This window comes from Sus scrofa, chromosome 3, assembly GCF_054392235.1.
Source record: "Sus scrofa isolate SSC_HxYL_T2T_F1_AM1 chromosome 3, Sscrofa_HxYL_maternal_Yorkshire_Landrace_v2.0, whole genome shotgun sequence".
Taxonomy (NCBI): domain Eukaryota; kingdom Metazoa; phylum Chordata; class Mammalia; order Artiodactyla; family Suidae; genus Sus; species Sus scrofa.
In genome coordinates this window covers 119,658,822-119,678,315 of record NC_139385.1, presented here as the reverse complement: position 1 = coordinate 119,678,315, position 19,494 = coordinate 119,658,822, and the positions used below count along the sequence as shown (strand labels likewise).

General features: G+C 38.5%; 1 protein-coding gene across 1 annotated transcript in view; it reads left to right on the top strand.

The window, feature by feature from the left end:
• Positions 1 to 18,607, top strand: part of SPAST (spastin) — a 66,401-nt gene extending 47,794 nt beyond the window's left edge. Inside the window, 8 exon segments of the mRNA NM_213749.1 lie at positions 1,220 to 1,295; positions 1,788 to 1,879; positions 2,314 to 2,393; positions 4,975 to 5,017; positions 7,078 to 7,157; positions 9,115 to 9,185; positions 11,396 to 11,436; positions 18,098 to 18,607. Of these exon segments, the coding sequence (NP_998914.1) occupies positions 1,220 to 1,295; positions 1,788 to 1,879; positions 2,314 to 2,393; positions 4,975 to 5,017; positions 7,078 to 7,157; positions 9,115 to 9,185; positions 11,396 to 11,436; positions 18,098 to 18,220 (606 nt within the window). The 3' untranslated portion in view covers positions 18,221 to 18,607.
• Positions 18,608 to 19,494: the final 887 nt, after the last annotated feature.

Below are 19,494 nucleotides of genomic sequence, written 5' to 3'. Positions count from 1 at the left end.
CCATGGGAACTCCCAAATATCACTCCTCAAAATACAAAGTTATGTGCATTTGTTAGACTCTTTTAAAATTAAAATTGTCCTGTCAAATGCTGTATTGATTTGCTAGGGCTTTGTATTAAAGTACCACAAACTGGATGACTTAAACAATAGAAATTTATTGTCTTATATTTTGGAGGCTAGAAATCCAAGATCAGGTATTGGCAGTATTCTCAATTTAAAAATTTTTTATTTATTTTCAATTTTATAAATTAATTGAAAGTAACTATAAAATGATTCTCTTCCTGGTTAAATTTTGCTTCCAAAGTGAAATTTTATACATAAAGTAGTTGTTAAAGTAGGTTTGCCCACATTATGCACATACTATAACAGAAAATACTATCTTGGAACTTAGAGGATAGGAATTCCAATCTAAATTTCATATCTGAGCTGACTTTAAGAAAGTGTCACTTATAAAGGATTGATGTCATAAAGAGATGATCTCTTATAGTTCCTTCTGGCTCTGAGAATATTTTTGATGATTCTAAATCTAGGACCATTCCTTTTTTCCTTTTATTTAACTAGATTGCCCCAAACCTCATGACCCTTTCGTTAGATGCTTTAGTGCATAGAATGGCTTTGGTATAGTATCTCAGCCCCTGGGACTGTCTCAAGGAGCTCATAAAGCTCCTAGATCTAGAAATACTTTGGTACTTATTGCCAGTGATATTGTGAGAATATCTCTGTCAGTAAATATTGTGAGACAGTGATATTGTGAGAATAGGTTTTCAAGGTGTTCTTAGAGCAAGTTTTGTTTAGGAGAGCACTTTGCAGCTTACTGCTTCTGTGAATATACCCTGCAACCTAGGGCTTAAGGAATATGTGCTGCGTCTCTCTCTCTCCCCCTTAGTATTCCAGCTTCTCACTAGTTATAGCCCTAATAGCTCTTCCATTCTCAAATCTTAGGGATGCAGAGTGAAGCAAGACAGAGATATAGTTCATTTTTAAAAGTACTTACCAACTGTCTTAAATAATAAATAAGTGGTGTATTTTCTAAAATTATAAGGGACAATTCGGTAACATCCCTCCACCTCCTTTATCCCTCATTCCTTAAACCAAATCTTTGGTTGTTGCAAAGAAAGAAAATTAAATTCCTAGGTTCTAGACTTTCAATAGTATAATTTAAAAAGCTGGAATAACGTTGAATTTTATGGGTATAACACTGTATAATGCCTTGTTTTAGGTAGGAGAAGGAGAAAAATTGGTGAGAGCTCTTTTTGCTGTGGCTCGAGAACTTCAGCCTTCTATAATTTTTATAGGTAAGAACATGTTCTCCAACTAAGTTAGTTGAACAGTTGTAAAATTCCCCTCTCCAAATGTGAAAGCTGTGATAGGAAAGATTATTCAGAAGGAAGAAGTTTTAAAGAAGCACACAATTAAAGACTATCTAAAGAACTGAGTAGCATCCACTGTATTAATAACTTATGGTAAACTAGATTAATCTCAGGTGACTCATATAGCTTGGCCTTTGCCTTTTTTTTTTTTTTTCCTTTGCCATGTCCAAAGCATGTGGAAGTTCCCTGGGCCAGGGTCACACTGGTGCCACAGCAGCAACCCGAGCTGCTGCAGTGACAATGCTGGGTCCTTAACCTGCTGAGCCACATTGAGAACTCCCAGCTTGGCTTTTAATTAAAGTCGTATCCTTGTTTTATTATTTGTTTGTTTGTTTGTTTGTTTTGTTAAAGTATAGTTGACTTACAGTGTTCTCTCAATTTCTGCTATACTAAAGTCTTATCCTTGCATTACTTTAGATGAAGTTGATAGCCTTTTGCGTGAAAGAAGAGAAGGAGAACATGATGCCAGTAGACGTCTAAAAACTGAATTTTTAATAGAATTTGATGGTGTAAGTATTGATTATGATTTTTTTTTTTTTGACTTTTTGTATTTTCTAGGGCCGCACACCCCCAAGGCATATGGAGGTTTCCAGGCTAGGGGTCTAATCGGAGCTGTAGCCACCGGCCTATGCCACAGCCACAGCCACAGCAATGCCGGATCCGAGCCGCGTCTGTGACCTACACCACAGCTCATGGCAACACCAGGTCCTTAACCCACTGAGCGAGGTGAGGGATCAAACCCACAACCTCGTGATTACTAGTCGGATTCGTTAACCACTGAACCATGATGGGAACTCCTGATTATGATATTTTTAAGGCAATAGATTTCAGTGTATGTATTTTCCTATTGAATGCCCCAAATTAGAAATAGTTGTCTTTATTATGTTTTTCTTTGTTTTTTTTTATTGTCTAAAAAGTACTGAAAAAAAGTTTTGGCTTATAGGTACAATCTGCTGGAGATGACAGAGTGCTTGTAATGGGTGCAACTAACAGGCCACAAGAGCTTGATGAGGCTGTTCTCAGGTAGGGAAATTTACATAGAAACACACATTTATTTTATTTTATTTTTTGTCTTTTTTAGGGCTGCACCTGTGGCATATGGAGGTTCCCAGGCTAGGGGTCGAATTGGAGCTGCAGCTGCTGGCCTACATCACACCAAGAGCAATGGGGGAATCCAAGCCATGTCTTCGACCTACACCTCAGCTCATGGCAACGTCAGATCCTTGACCCACTGAGCAAGGCCAGGGATTGAACCCAAGTCCTCATGGATACTAGTTAGGTTCGTTAACCACTGAGCCACGACAGGAACTCCAGAAACACAGATGTTTATTACAGACGTGTTTATTCATATGTTCATCTCAAATTTCTCGTTTCCTTTGCTCTCAGTTTGAAGACTAAATTAATTATTTCCTCTCCGTGTCCATCCCATGGCCTCTTGTTACCAAATAAAGATTTTGAGGACAGGGCCAGCATGATACCCCGAAAACTATTTTTGACTTTATGGTTTTAGGCAAATCGCTTATATCTTCTGGGTTGTATTAAAGTATCTTAAAATTCCAAATCTGATTTTTGTCCTCTTTTACTGGGGTTCATGAAAAGCTGATAAAAGGGAGCTCATGGGAGCTACATTCTTCTGTGTTTAAACAAATTTGTTCCTTTCCTATTGGAAGGACATTTTGACTCAGCATAAAGTTCTTAGGCCTCCTATTTTTTTTCCTGAGGAATTTGTAACATTGTCCTATTGTTTCTAGGATTGGATTGATGCAAAGTGAAAATCTGAAGCCAGCCTGCTTTTATTCACATTAATATGTTACCTGGATTTTTTTTTTCTCTTTATTGGATACAGTTTTCAACTGTTGAAATCTGCTTATTTGAAAAATACATTGATCTGTATTTTTTCTGGTATTTGGTGTTTGTTTAAATTGATAGTTTGAAACCTCCTTTGTTTGGGGCAAGTTATTTTGAATACCGCCTTTCTTTTTTTTTTCCCCTTAATATTTCCTTTTGCATGCAATTTATGCATTATGTTGCATATTTTGTCTTTCATATCTGTAATTTCCTTTCTAATCTCTTTAAACTCTTAGGTATTTTTTAGTTTGTTTTTTTTCTATTTTCCTGTTTGTTAATCCTTATCTTTTCTTGGGCTAGCATCTAATCTCCTTCCTACTACTACTTTCTTTTTTTTTTAAGGGCTGCACTCATGGCATATGGAGGTTCCCAGGCTAGTGGTCAAATCAGAGCTATAGCTGTTGTTGTCTATGCCACAGCCATGGCAACACCAGATTCTTAACTGGCTGAGCGAGGCCCAGGGGATCAAACCCACAATCTCATGGTTCCTAGTCAGATTCATTTCCGCTGTGCCGATGGGAACTCCCTTCTTACTACTACTTTTGTAACCATTGTTTCTGTGGTCATTTTTGTTTTCTTTTTTATTGCTTTCTTTATCTCTGCAGTCCCATTTTTCATCTTCTGTTGTTTTATTTCCTTAAGCCCTTATATTTCATTGAGCTCTTTTATAGAAGCCTTTTTAAAAAATTAAATTATTTCATTTTGTGGAAAGATATTGGGTCACAATTTTAATTTGCTCTGTGAACAAATCCTCTTATGTATGTTCTTCATCTTACGTGTTTTATGTTTATTCTATTTCTTTCCCTCTCTGTTGGCACTTTTGAAAAATCAGTCCTATGCTGCTGCCTGTTTTGCTTATCTTTTTTAATTGAATGAGAGAGTTTTCTTGGAAAACCTAGTTTTGGAAGGATAGTGTAGGAGAAGAGCCAGAAAAGTTAAGATTTCAAGCAAGGATCTTGAGTTGTTGTATGAATACCCTGGACAATGGGTAGTCTCCCTGACTCACAACAAAGCCCTACCCGTAAAAGAAGCGTATTTGTGTGTAAATAAGAGATTGGATTTATTTGGTCTTCTTCAGTGGAAGGAGATTGCTCACTGTACGAAAGCTTGTCATCTGATGTCATCTGATGTCTTCTTACAAAGATGATGTGTCTTTGAGTTTTCTTTGTTCAGTCTCACCTTCCTTGCCAGTCCCTTGCTACTCACTGGGTCACAGGATTTGCAGAGCAATTCCTCACATGCTTGTTTAAATGTGGGGAGGTTAGTTCTCTTACCTCTTAGAGTGCACTCTCTCCGTTCCTTCTGTGCTCTGACGGCCATGTCTAGAATCTGCAGTGGCAGGACCTATGTGTATTCATTCTCCTTTGTCAGCACAATTTTAACTGCCCTCTTCTTCATACATTTTAGTTCTGTAAATGTTACCTAGTTTGTTGATGATGGAGTTTACATTGCTATTTGTCTTGTCCTTATTGGTTTTAGTTGTTTATAGTTTCAAGAAGACAGCAGAAATCTGTTTATTCAACTTTTTATATCAGATATTCTGTTTTAAAGTGTTAAAAGTATGTGTATATAATGATTAATTCTGACAATACTAAATTAAGGGTTTTTAAACAAGTAATTCTAAAAATAACTTTTTACATTGTTGACTACTAAAATGTATTCAGACGCCTTGAGCATTATACTTAAAACTTTGTTCTTGTTGTCTGCTACTTAAACTGAATTATCTTTAAATTCAAAACTGTAATCCTTTTTTTAGGCGTTTCATCAAACGGGTATATGTGTCTTTGCCAAATGAGGAGGTATGTATCTATGTGGGTTTTGTTTTTTGTTTTTTGTTTTTTTAGGACAAACAGGAACTACCATCTTGACAGTATTAAGTCTTCCAATGCATGGTATAGCTACACTGGAAAAGTTTGGCAGTTTTTTAAAAAGATAAACATAAACTTAGTGTGTAAGACCCAACAATTCCATTCCTAAGAATCTACCCAAGAGATTTGAAAACATGTTTTACACAAAGACATGTTCAAGAATCTTCTGGAGTTCCCATCATGGCGCAGTGGTTAACGAACCCAACTAGGAACCGTGAGGTTGCAGGTTCGATCCCTGGCCTTGCTCAGTGGATTAAGGGTCCGGCATTGCCGTGAGCTGTGGTGTAGGTCGCACATGCGGCTCAGATCCTGCGTTGCCGTGGCTCTAGCATAGGCCAGCGGCTACAGCTCTCATTAGATCCCTCGCCTGGGAACCTCCATATGCCACGGGTGCGGCCCCAGAAAAGACAAAAGGAAAAAAGGAATCTTCTTAAAATGTTTTTGGCTCTGCCTGCAGCATATGGAAGTTCCCAAGCCAGACATCGAACCCGTACCAAGTAGCAACCCAAGTCACTGCAATGACAACCCCAGTTCCTTATCCCACTGAGTCATAAGAGAATGCCTATAACAGCATTTTAAGTAGTAGCCAAGAACTGCAAAGAATGTAAAATAGTCCTCAGGAGATCCCACTGTGGCTCAGAGGGTTAAGAACCCAACATAGTGTCTATGAGAATATGGGTTCAATCCCTGGCCAGTGGGTTAAGGATCTGACATTGCCACAGGCTGTGTCATAGATCACAGGTGCAGCTTGGATCTGGTGTGAGTGTGGTATAGGCCTGCGGCTATAGCTCTGATTCGGCCCATAACCCGGGAACTTCTACATGCCATAGGTGTGGCTGTAAAAATAAAATAAAATAGTCACCAATTGGTGACTAGATAAATGAAAGTGGTATATCCATTTAATGGAATACAGTTTAGCAATAAAAGGAATGAGTTACTTATATATACCATAATATGGATGAACCTCAAAAATATTATACTAAGTGAAAGATGCCAGGTGCAAAAGATTACCTGTCATATGATTACATTTATATGAAATGTCCAGAAAAGGCAAATTTCTAGAAACAAAAAGTAGGTACTGGCTAAAGTTATTAGTGGAAGCAGGGGTTAACTGCAGAGATGCACAGGTTGACTTTTTGGAGTGATGGAAATGTTCTAAAATTGGATTTTGGTGATGGTTGCATGACTCTAAATTATTAAATGTCATTAAATTATACACTGAAAACAGATGACGTTCCATGCTATATGAATTCATACCTCTATAAAACTGGTTGTTTTTCTTTAAACTGTGGTTTTCCAGCTCAGACCCTTAACATTCTTTCTAGTGAGATCAGCTACTTGCTCAGTGCTTTATTTGAATTGCCTTTAACTCTTTCAGGTACTTTGTAAAAATTGTTTTTTGGAGTTCCCATTGTAGCTCAGTGGGTTAAGGACCCAACATAGTCTCCATGAGAATTCAGGTTTGATCTCTGGCCTCCCTCAGTGGGTTAAGGATCTGGTGTTGCCACAAGCTGTGGCATAGGTCACAGATGCGGCTTGGATCCCATGTTGCTGTGACTGAGGCATAGGCTAGCAGCTGCAGCTCCAGTTCAACCTCTAGCCTGGGAACTTCCGTGTGCCACCAGTGTGGCCCTAAAGAGAAAAAAAAGCTGTTTTAGCAAATACAAGTGAGACTCTGAGGGGCAGAGTGGTTTGTATAAGATCATTCAGCTTCTAAATGAGAGTTGGGATTTGAACCTAATTCCTGGATATGTAAGCTAATTCTTAGGACTGATAGTTCTTTTTTTTTTTATTTGAAAAATTTTTTTCTTTATTATAGTTGACTTAAAATATTGTGCCAATTTCTGTGTACAGCAATGTGACACAGTCATATATATATGTTTATATATATATATATAAACATTCCTTTTCTCATACTGTCTTCCATCATGAGACTGGATATAGTTCCCTGTGTTGTACAGTAGTGATAATTCTTGAATATTTCTTTTCAGACACGACTACTTTTATTAAAAAATCTATTATGTAAACAAGGAAGCCCACTGACCCAAAAGGAACTGGCACAACTTGCTAGGTGAGTAATTTGGTTTGGTCTCTCTTGCAGCTTTTTTTTTTTTTTTTTAAAGAAGTCATTTTTGGTTTTGTTCAAAGTAAGCTTATGTATGAAGTGTATAAGTTATTTATCAGAAGACTTCTTGTTTCATTCTCTACTTCCTTTACCTTCTCTCTTATCTCATTTTTTTTATATACATGGTGTCTAAATTTTAATTTCCAGATCTTCTAGAAGATTTGACCTAAATACACAATGATGATACTGTGTCTTTTTTTTTTTTTCTTTCCACTTCTTAAGGCCACACCTGGGCCATATGGAAGTTCTCAGGCTAGGGATGGAATTGGAGCTGCCAGCTGCTGGCCAATGCCACAGCCACAGCAACGCCAGATCTAAGCCACACCTGTGACCTACACCACAGCTCACAGCAACACTGGATCCTTGATCCACTGAGCAAGGCCAGGGATCGAGCCCGAATCCTTATGGGTGCTAGTCGGGTTTGTAACCCGATGAGCCACAATGGGAACTCCCTGTATTCTTTATATAAACTTATAAGTGGATTAAAGTCATTTTTAAAATTTAAATTATCTCATATCTGCCCACACCAACCCAGATATTTTCATTTAAACTTGTTCTTTTGGCAGTTTCCATTGTGGTTCAGTGGGTTAAGAACCCAGTTAGCATACATGAGGATGTAGGTTCAATCCCTGGCCTCCCTCAGTGTGTTGAGGATCCAGTGTTGCTGCAGCCCGAGGCATAGGTTGCAGATGCAATTCAGATCTGGCGTGGCTGTGGTGTAGGCTGCAGCCTACAGCTCCGATTCTACCTCTATCCTGGGACTGTCCATATGCCTTGGATGTGGTCCTAAAAAATAAATAAATACACAAATAAATAAATAAACAAACATGTTCTTTTGTATTACATGAATTTGTTTTAACTTTGATGTCTTCAACTTTTTTTGTGAGTACTGTATGTGAGTAGAAAGTGAATAATAGGAGATGCACTCATGAATTTTTAGTCATTGAAAAATCTCAAAGTAATTTAAAATATTCAATAACTGTGAATAGCTAGTAATTTTAATAAAAAAGCTGATTCCCAAATACTTATGAAAAAAGAGCAAACACTAGGAGTTTCCTGGTGGCTCAGCAGGTTAAAGAGCCAACATTGTCACTGCTGTGGCTTGGGTTTCTGCTGTGGCGTGGTTTCACCCCTGGTCCTGGAACTTCTCTGCAGGCCACAGACATGGCCAGCAAAAAAAAAAAAAAAAAAAAAAAAAAAAAGAAGGAAAAGAAAGCAAAAAAAAGAAATACTTGGAAATCTTGAGATACCCCTTTGTCATTCCAATAAAGTGTTCTACTAATGTTTGTATAGGTGTTTAACATAATACATGATAAGTAAATGCTTCCCCCCCCTTTTATTTTCCTCTTCTGCTTTGCCTCCCCAATTCTTAGTTCCCGTTGATAATCTCTTGGCTGCCCAGGATTCTCCATTGTGGCATCCCGTTCAGGTGTGCCTCTTTTTGCCAGTGTTTCCTACCCTAGGCCCTTTCTTCACCCTGCCTGTCCTACCTGGAAAGAAATCTTCCTTGATTGGCCATCATTTCATCAAGGCAGTTCTCTTTGTTGAGATAAAAACTCTTTTGACTTACAGAGAAGTAATTGCATTTATGTGTCCATTACCCAGCAATGGCTTATAGATGTTACCTTTCCAGGAGACATATTTACAGTTTAATGGAGATTCCTGGAAATACAGTGTACTTTATCTAAAGAAAGTTCTAATGACAAAAATTTGAGGCATTACAGTGAACCAGAAGACTGTTTTATTCATTTTTAGGAATTGGGCCTTTCTGTGCCCTTAAAATCAAAACACATTCATGTCTGCTTGATGACAGAGGAAAACTGGGTTTTACTCATTTACTACATAGAGATTTTATTTCTGCAGAGGTGAAAATAAGTTGCTCTTTCTTCCTTCTCATTCTCAGATTGACCGACGGATACTCAGGAAGTGATCTAACAGCTTTGGCAAAAGATGCAGCCCTGGGTCCTATCCGAGGTAAGAATACAAAAGCTTGGAACATTTGTAACTGTTTATTAGACTCCTTCAGAAGTTTTAAGAAGTCCCTAATTGAGAGATCTTTTTGATTAGTAGGAAAGCAATAAAAGCATGTCAGTGGAAAACTTAACATAAAACTCGATAGAAAGTTTCTAGACAGAGTTAGCAAACCTTTCTGAAAAAAGCCTAGTAGTAAACATTTTAGGCTCATGGGCCACATAATGCTCTCTGTTCTGTATTCTTGTTTATTTATTTTTTTATTAACAAAAAAGAAAGTGAAACTGTTCTTAGCTCACCGACCATACGACAGTCCATGGATCAGTGGATCATGAGCCTTGTTCTAGACAGCAGGTTTCACTTCTTGCTGGTAGGTTAGTAGCAGAAAACTAAAGAAAAAGAGAACTTTTTTTTTGTCTTTTTGCCATTTCTTGGGCCACTCCCGAGGCATATGGAGTTTCCCAGGCTAGGGGTCTAATAGGAGCTGTAGCTGCCAGCCTACGCCAGAGACACAGCACGGGGAATCCAAGCCGCATCTGCAACCTACAGCACAGCTCACGGCAACGCTGGATCCTTAGCCCACTGAGCAAGGCCAGGGATCGAACCCGCAACCTCATGGTTCCTAGTCGGATTCATTAACCACTGTGCCACGACGGGAACTCCGAGAGAACTTTTTTAAGCAAGTGAAAAAGAAAAGTAAAAGGGAGATGTTCTTACCTATTGGTTCTTTTCATTTCAGTATTCTTAAGGAAACATATAAATAAAAGTTTCTGCTTTTATTGTTATATGTTATATTTTGAAAAATTGCAGCAGAGTCTATCATTCATTGCTGTGGGGTTTTTTTTCTTGTTTTTTGTCTTTTTATGGCTGCATCTGTGGCATATAGATGTTCCCAGGCTGGGGGTCTAATCAGAGCTACAGCTTCCGGCCTACACCACAACCACTGCAACTCAGGATCCAATCCATGCCTGTGATCTCTGCCACAGCTCACAGCAATGCGGGATCCTTAACCCACTGAGCAAGGTCAGGGATCAGACGTGTGTCCTCATGGATGCTAGTGTGATTCATGAACTGCTGAGCCACAACGGGAGCTCCCTTCATAGCTGTGTTTTTAATTCAAGGTCATTTGTTGATTCTGATCATTTTTAGCTTATATTAAATTAATATAGCACTCTAGAGTAGATGTTCTCAGCTACTTATCCACAGGCAGCATGGGCAGTAGAAGGGTCATGCTTTCAGGTATACATTCAGATTACTGGCTATGGTGGTAAAATAGAACCTGCAGCATGCACCTTCCTGAACACAACTCCCATAGTGACACAGGGTACTGATTAAGAACTGCTGCTTTAGAGAATAATAAATGTAACCTTGAGAATATATTTGGAAACTCAGGGTCAAGCATTTTAGTTAAGCTTTCTTACTGCTGGAGGCATGAAATATAATTCAAATATTGGATTCAGAAACAGTAGCTAATGTATAAGTCATTGGTTATCTTTTAGAACATCATGACTATTATTCTGAAGCAGACAGTTTTTGGCTTTAAAAAAAACCCAAAAAACTGGAGTTCCTATTGTGGCTTGGCAGTTAACGCACCGGACTAGCATCCATGAGGACTCAGGTTCAATCCCTGGCCTCTCTCAGTGGTTTAAGGATCCAGCGTTGCAGTGAGCTGTGGTGTAGTTGCAGACGTGGCTCGGATCCCACATTGCTGTGGCTCTGGTGTAGGCTGGTAGCTACAGCTCCGATTTGATGCCTAGCTTGGGAACCTCCATATGCCTCAGGTGTGGCCCTAGAAAGACAAAAAGGCAAAAAAACAAAAAACCTCTAATGCTTTTAGACTTTTCTTGTGACGCAGTGTAAGAATCTGTTGTTATCACTGCAGCAGCTTGGGTCTGATCCCTTGCCTGGGACCTTCCACATTCATAGGCATGACCAAAACAAAAACCAAAAAAAACTAATGCCTTTTTTAAAGAACAAGTTGCATTATTTTATTTTTTATTCTCAAATTTGTAAATTCTGTTGTTCTTGAGCAATATATAAATAAATTGAATGCTTCCTAAGTAGGAATATTATTGTAAGCATTTGTAAATTGTACATGCTCTTAATATGATTTATATTCAAAGTATACTTTTAGGTTATTGCACTTCATTTTGCTCTTAGGCAATTTAAGCTTGGAAATTTTTTTTTAAGTGGTTGACTTTTATATTTTTCAGAACTGAAACCAGAACAAGTGAAGAATATGTCTGCCAGTGAGGTATACTATTTTACAGTTATCTTTCTTTTGTCCTGATTTTCTATACTGTAAAACCTTTCTTTTGTCTGAATTCTTCTAGCTTATTTGATTAGAAACTAGAAAAAAATTAATTTTGCTTCATTTTCAAATATGAACAACTATCAAATTACAGTCTCTTATGGTGTTCCTTGGTAATGCACAAAAAATACTATACAGGGGATTCCTGTCGAGGCTCAGCAGAAATAGTATCCATGAGGACACAAGTTGATCTCTGGCCTTGCTCAGTGGGTTAAGGATCCAGCGTTGCTGTGAGCTGTGGTTTAGGTTGCAGATATAGCTCAGATCTGGCATTGCTGTGGCTGTGCATAGGCCAGCGGCTGCAGATGCGATTAGACCTCTAGCCTGGGAACCTCCCTATGCCGCGAGTGCAGCCCTAAAAAGACAAAAAAAAAAAAAAAAAGAATGCAGCTGCAGTGGCTGGAGTCCCTGAGGAGGTACAGGTTTGATCTTTGGACCATTGCAGTGGGTTACAGGGTCTGGCATTGCTAGAGCTGCAGCATAGGTCACACCTGTTGCTTGGATTTAATCCCTGTCCCAGGAATTTCCATGTGCTATAGATGTGGTCATAAAAAAAATTTTTTTTAAAAAGATTAATCATACAGTTATGATCATTTTACATACTCAATCCTACATTTTGCAGGCAATTTTTTTTCAAAAGAAATGCTTTATCTCCTAAAGGGGCTACCATGTTTTTTAAAATGTAATAAATTACATTATAATGGAAATTATATTGCTTTTATAAGAAGTAGAGCGTAAATATTATTGAGAAACTAACAAAATAGAACATCAAGGGGTTAACCTGTTATAGGCTATAAAATCCTCAAGTGTCTTATTATAATTTTATCTTGTTCAGTATTTACATAATGTGATTTGATAGAAAATAACTTAATGACTGTGTGTGTCTGTGTGTGTGTATGTATGTATGTATGTATTTTGCTAGTCGGGTTCATTAACCACTGAGCCATGATGGGAACTCCCATGACGTTTTAAATGAGACTTGAATTGTGTAACTTATCTCATAGCTCAGATAGCACCTAAAACATTATCCTGGAGACCTCATTCCTGAAATAGAACAAAGTAGAACTCCAGTGGAGTTCAAATGTGAACTGTGAAAAAACCCAAAAAACAAAACAAAACCCAGAGACATGCACTGGAGGTTGGAGGCTGGCTGGGGGTCTGCACGTTGCAGAGTGTCCTACCAAAGTTTTCCAGCTGTTGAGAAGTCAGAACAGAGAGAATGAGTGTTCGCAGTCTTTTTTCTTCAAGCTTCCAACTAAATTTGAGGTTCTCTCCAGGCATCTTGTGCATGTTGATTCACCAACTACATTACTAAGAAAGCTCTCACAGTTCTTGCAACCATCCTTTCCATTTTCACAGTCTACCTGGTATGTGTTTGACATAAATGAAGCTTAGAAATAGAGAGTTTTAGTTACATACTTTGGTATTTAGCTGCTATTATCTTAAAAATTCATTTTCTTCAGCTTTCTAAAAATAATATTTACTGAAGTGTTTTTTTTTTTTTTTTTTTTGTGGCTGTACCCACAGCATGTGGAAGTTACGGGCCGGGGATTGAACCTGTACCTGTCATAGCAGCGACCCCAGCTGCTACACTGATAACACTGAATCCTTAACCCACTATGCCGCAAGAGAACTTCCTATTGAAGTATAGTTGCTTTACAGTGTTTCAGGAGTACAGCAAAGTGATTCAGTTATCCATATATATATCTATACTTTTTCAAAAAAAATAATAAAAAGGAGTTCCTGTCATAGCACAGCAGAAATGAATCCAACCAGGAACCATGAGGTTGCGGGTTCCATCCCTGGCCTTGCTCTGTGGGTTAAGGATCTGGCATTGCCGTGAGCTGCGATGTAGGTTGCAGACACGGCTCGGATCTGGCATTGCTATGGCTGGCAGCTACAGCTCTGATTAGACTCCTAGCCTGGGAACCTCCATATGCCAGGGGTGAGGCTCTAAAAAGACAAATAAATAAATAAAATTAAACTCCTAGGCCCTGGCATTTTCTATAAAGATCTATTGGGAAGGCCACTTAGACCTATAAATGGAATGAATGCTTTGATGCCCCTTCATTAGTACCTTATAATAATTTTATGAAAGTAAGTAGGTGCTGCTTAGGGAATATGAGAAATTCTTAGTAATCTGTCCATAATTATCTCATGAGAAAGAAACCTGTTTTCCATTGATACCCACTCTGTTAACCTTTGTGTATGTTTTATCCATCCTGAGAATATAGGTACAACCAAACTTGAACATTTTTCTTCTTCACTCAACAAAGTCAACCTTAATATAGTTACTGTTTTACTCTAAGAGTAAATGAATTTTTAGTGTGTTTTCGTATTTTAGTAACTCTTACAGACTCGTATTTTAAAACAAGGTATTTCTATTGCAATAGGGATGTATTGCCATGTAACAAAAATTTGCCCCAAACTTAGCAGCTTAAAATCACATTTGTTTAGGAATTCCCTAGTGGCATAGCAGGTTAAGGATCTGGTGTTGTCACTGCTGTGGCGTGGGTTTAATCCCTGGCTCAGGAACTTCTGGATGCCATGGGAGTGGCCAAAAAAATTTTGACATGTATTTATTATCTCACATTTTCACAGTCAGGACTTTGGGCATTCTTATTTGAGTCCTTTGCTTCAAACTCTCTCAGAGGGCTACAGTCAAGGAATTGGCACAGTGTTTCTTACAAAGCCATGATCAAGATGTTGGCTCTTGTTGTAGTCATTGTAAGACTCAACACGGGAAAGATATGCTACCAAGCTCACATGGGTCTTTGCTAAATTCATTTCCTCTTCTATTGTTGGGCTAAGAGCCTCAGTTTTCTCAGAATATATGGGCCCCTCCAGTATATAGGTTTCCTTCATCAAAGCAAGTGAGCCAGGAATACGAAAGAAAGTGCCAGCACGGAGTTCCCGTCGTGGCGCAGTGGTTAACGAATCCGACTAGGAACCATGAGGTTGCGGGTTCGGTCCCTGCCCTTGCTCAGTGGGTTAACGATCCGGCGTTGCCGTGAGCTGTGGTGTAGGTCGCAGACACGGCTCGGATCCCGCGTTGCTGTGGCTGTGGCGTAGGCCAGTGGCTACAGCTCCGATTCAACCCCTAGCCTGGGAACCTCCATATGCCGCGGGAGCGGCCCAAGAAATAGCAACAACAACAACAACAAAACAACAACAAAAAAGACAAAAGACAAAAAAAAAAAAAAAAAAAAGTGCCAGCACGATGGAAGTCATAGTCTTCATAAGCTAATACTAGACGTGACATGTCATCACTTTTGTTGTATTCTGTTCTTTGGTTCAGTCTACACTCAAGGGGAAGTGTTTACACGAGGGCATGTATATATAACAAGAGGTGGAATCATTAGTAGACATGTCAGAACATGCCTACCACATTTGTAAATTATAAATTTACTTTTTGTGTAATGGATCATGTTTGGCCAGATAAATATGCCTTTTTTTTTTTTTGTCTTTTTAGGGCTGCACCTGCAGCATATGGAGGTTCCCAGGCTAGGGGTCAAATCACAGCTACAGCTGCCAGCCTACACCATAGCCACAGCAACATGGGATCCAAGCCACATCAGTGACCTACACCACAGCTCATGGCAACACCAGATCCTTAACCCACTGATCGAGGTCAGCCACTGAACCCATGTCATCATGGATCTCAGTCAGATTCGTTTACACTAGCCACAATGGAAACTCCCAAAAGCTTTAATTTTTTTTTTTTTTTTTGGTCTTCTTTAGGGCTGCACTCCTGGCTTATGGAGCTTCCCAGGCTAGGGGTCAAATCAGACCTGTAGCCGCCGGCCTATGCCACAGCCATAGCAACACCAGATCCAAGACATGTCTGTGACCTACACCACAGCTCACAGCAATAATGGATCCTTTAACCCACTGAGAGAGGCCAGGGATCAAACCTGCGTCCTAATGGATGCTAGTCAGATTCATTTATGCTGAGCCACAGTGGGAGCTCCCGCAAAAGTTTTTAAATTAAAAAAAATTTTTTTTTCTTTTTTTAGGGCTGCAGTATATGGAGGTTCCCAGGCTAGGGGTCGAATCGGAGCTGCAGCTGCTGGCCTATGCCACAGCAGTGTGGGATCCTAGCTGTGTCGGCAACCTTTGCCACAGCTTGCAGCAGTGCCGGATCCTTAACCTGTTGAACAGGCCAGAGATCAAACCCACATCCTCATGGATACTAGTCAGGTTTATTACTGCTGAGCCACAACAGGAACTCCTAAAATTTTAATCGTATGACAAATATTATTCAGGCATATCACAGATAATAACTATATTCATCATTCTGCATTTTGGGCTTTAGCAAGAGCCAGGGTATGTTTTACAGTTAAATAAGAAACATATAGGGTTCACACAGTGATTATGGTAATAATATATTCTTTTTCTTTTGGACAAAGATTTTTCACATTAGGCTACGAATTGCAAGTGTGGTTGATTATTTTGTTTGTTTTTGATTTTTTTTTTTTTTTTTGGCTTCACCATTGGCATATACGGAAATTCCCGGTCCAGGGATCGGATCCATGCTACAGCAGTGACAATGATGGCTCCTTAACCCACTAGGCCACCAGGGAACTCCTGATTTTCTTAATATATGCTATGTTGATATTAGGGTGTGAAGTGCTTAGATTGGGTTTTATAAGAGTAGTAAAAAGAATATAGATAAATATCAGTTTTTAAAGTTTTGTTTCCTTGGAGTTCCCGTCGTGGCGCAGTGGTTAACGAATCCGACTAGGAACCATGAGGTTGCGGGTTTGGTCCCTGCCCTTGCTCAGTGGGTTAACGATCTGGCGTTGCCGTGAGCTGTGGTGTAGGTTGCAGACTCGGCTCGGATCCTGTGTTGCTGTGGCTCTGGCGTAGGCCGGTGGCTATGGCTCCGATTCGACCCCGAGCCTGGGAACCTCCATATGCCGCAGGGGCGGCCCAAGAAATAGCAAAAAGACAAAAAAAAAAAAAAAAAAAAAAGTTTTGTTTCCAATTTTCCTTTAATTTCTTACTTGGAGGCAAAATGTATATACAAGTGACAGTTTTATTTTATTCATGTGTATGTGTGTGTATGTTCACACAACTTTATTAACAACAGGAAAAAAAGGCAGTGGGCTGGATTTGGCCTACAGACCATACCTTGCCCAAGTAACAGTGTTTAATACTGATCATTTTGTGCCAAATTCCATTTTGCCTTTTATAAATTCTTAGGTAAAAATTAGGTATTTATTAACTCAGTATTGTTTTATTCTGCATTCTCGAAGCCAATTAAAAATCTAAGAAAATAAGGAGTTCCCTGGTGGCCTAGTGGGTTAATAATCTGGCATGACTGCTGTGGCTCAAATCACTGTTGTGGCAGGTGTTTGATCCCTGGCCTGGGAACTTCTGTATGCCATGGGCATGGCCAAAAACAAATCCAAGAAAGTAAGACCAAAGTAATTCAAAAATATATTAAGGAATAGTAATATTAGAAAATTTCAGACATAAGCAGCAGTATTTCCTTCGAAGTTCCATGTGCATTTTTTTTTTTTTTTTTTTTTGCTTTTTCTAGGGCCACAGGTGTGGCATGTGGAAGTTCCCAGGCTAGGGGTCAAATTGGAGCTGCAGCTGCCAGCCTATGCCACAGCCACAGCAACACCAGATCTGAGCCATGTCTGCAACCTACACCACAGCTCACGGCAACTCTGGTTCCTTGACCCTCTGAGTGAGGCCAGGGATGGAACCCACATCCTCATGGATACTAATTGGGTTCGTTTCCTTTGAGCCACAACAGGAACACCCCATGCGCATCTTATAAACTCCTCTTTCCTTTCTGATTAAACCTAGCATGAATTTAACTAGGGTATGTTTGTGGTGAATGAGACTTGAGAATAAAATTCCATGAAATTATATGCAGGAGAAAATATTGGAAGGAGATAAGCCAAATAGTGGTCTTAATGGTGCAATTGCGAGTGATTTTTCTGATTATCTGTATTTTGTCATATTTTCTATAATGTTTTATTTTTATAATGGGATATATTATTTAAAATTTTAATATCTAAAAAAGTAAACACATAAAAAATGCATTTTGGTAGGATTTCTTATATAGCAAACTTGCCTAATATATAATAGTATGTAAGGAGTTCCCTTGTGGCAAAGTAGGTTAAATATCTGGCATTGTCACTGTGGCAGTTTCGGTTGCTCCTGTGGTGCAGGTTTGATACTTGACCTGGGAACTTCCACATGCTACAGGTGTGGCCAAAAAAAAACTTTTTAAAGATAAATATGTAAAGGAGTTCCTGCTGTGGCACAGTGCGTTAGGAATCCTACTGCAGTGTCTTAGGTCACTGCGGAGGTGCAGGTTTGATCCCCAGCCTGTCACAGTGGGTTAAAGGATCTTGTATTGCTACAGCTGTGACTTGGATTCAGTCTCTGGCCCCAGAACTTACATATGCCCTGGATGTGGCCTAAATAAATAAATAAATAAAATGTAAAATAAGATGATTGGCATGATTTTCTAAGAATAATCTATGTATAACATTAATAGCATCATTGCTTTTATTCATCACTGGGTTAACTACTCTAGATATATTCATCATTTGTATTGTCATGTGTTTTTTTATTAATCTAGATGAGAAATATTCGATTATCTGACTTCACTGAATCCTTAAAAAAGATAAAACGCAGCGTGAGCCCTCAGACCTTAGAAGCATACATACGTTGGAACAAGGACTTTGGAGACACCACTGTTTAAGCCTGCAGAATGTCGTACTTTCCAAGAGAGAAACTCACCATCTTCAATGAATAGTTAGCAGCTACAGAAACTCAACCCAAGTTTACAGGACTTTTCAGAGTCCTAAAATTATTTGTGCACCCCAGAAGATGAACCATAAAATAAATAAAGTATACAGTACAAATGGAATATTTTGTTTAAGGCCTTCTTGCCTTGATGGTTATTGTTACCCCAATGGGCACTGTAAGAGCACAACTAAAACTGATTCTGGTCTTTACCAATATAATCATAATGTAAATAATACTTTGTACGTTATGTTGCAGATGAAAGTATTCCAGAGACAGCAAAGAGTAGAAGACATTAGAGCCTTTGGTGGTTTGTCTTCTGACATCTTTTCTTAAAAGAGTAATTTTTCCTATTTTCCTTTCTTGCTGTTGTCATTACTATGGGTTATCGAAATGCCAAACACTTTCTTTTTTTTTTCTTTCGTTTTACAAATTGTGTGCCAAATGAAACTTTTTCCTGTGTAACAGTAGTAGGAAAAAGTATTTTGAAGGTTTTTTTCTTCTTCATAAATCTACAGAGATTAAATAATGTGTTTTTTTCACTTTTTATTTTTCTATTAACTTTCTACCAAACAATTTAGAAAGCAATATATCACAAAAGAAATCTAGTGAAATGGAGAAGTTTTGAGATTTCGAGACACTCTGTCATACAACATGTAGATCAATCCTCCTGTGACCTGCAGTATTTTTTTTCTAATATATTTGTCAAAAATCTATTGTCGACTGTTAACTTATTCCTAATGGAATTTATTTTCTGCTAGAATTAGTCTAATACTTAAGAAGGCCAATTTTAACTGCTTTAAAGGTGGTTCCTTTGCAAGAGAAGGGAAGTACCAGGAGCTAAGACATTTCTAATTTATTGCTTATTACTTTCTTACTGTTTACAGGATAATTACAAACCAGTGGATCTACCGTCTTTTATTCTTAATAATTATTAATCCCACTAATGAAACTTTAAAAAATTACTGACTTTTTATATATTGCGTACATTTTATAGGCTTCTTGTGCTCACTTTGTTAACTAAAAAGGTTTAGTCTGTTAATCTCCCTTTTGTTCCCCAAAAATGTACAGTAATTCCATTTCTTGTTTGTATGCCTGGGTTTTTATTATAAAAATGTCATTGTAGGAAGTAGAGACTCATATCATGGCCTTTTAAATATTGTAATAAAGGCAAATGGATATTTGCCCTTAGTTTACTGGTTAAAAGTTTGTTTACAGAAATTTTCTTTG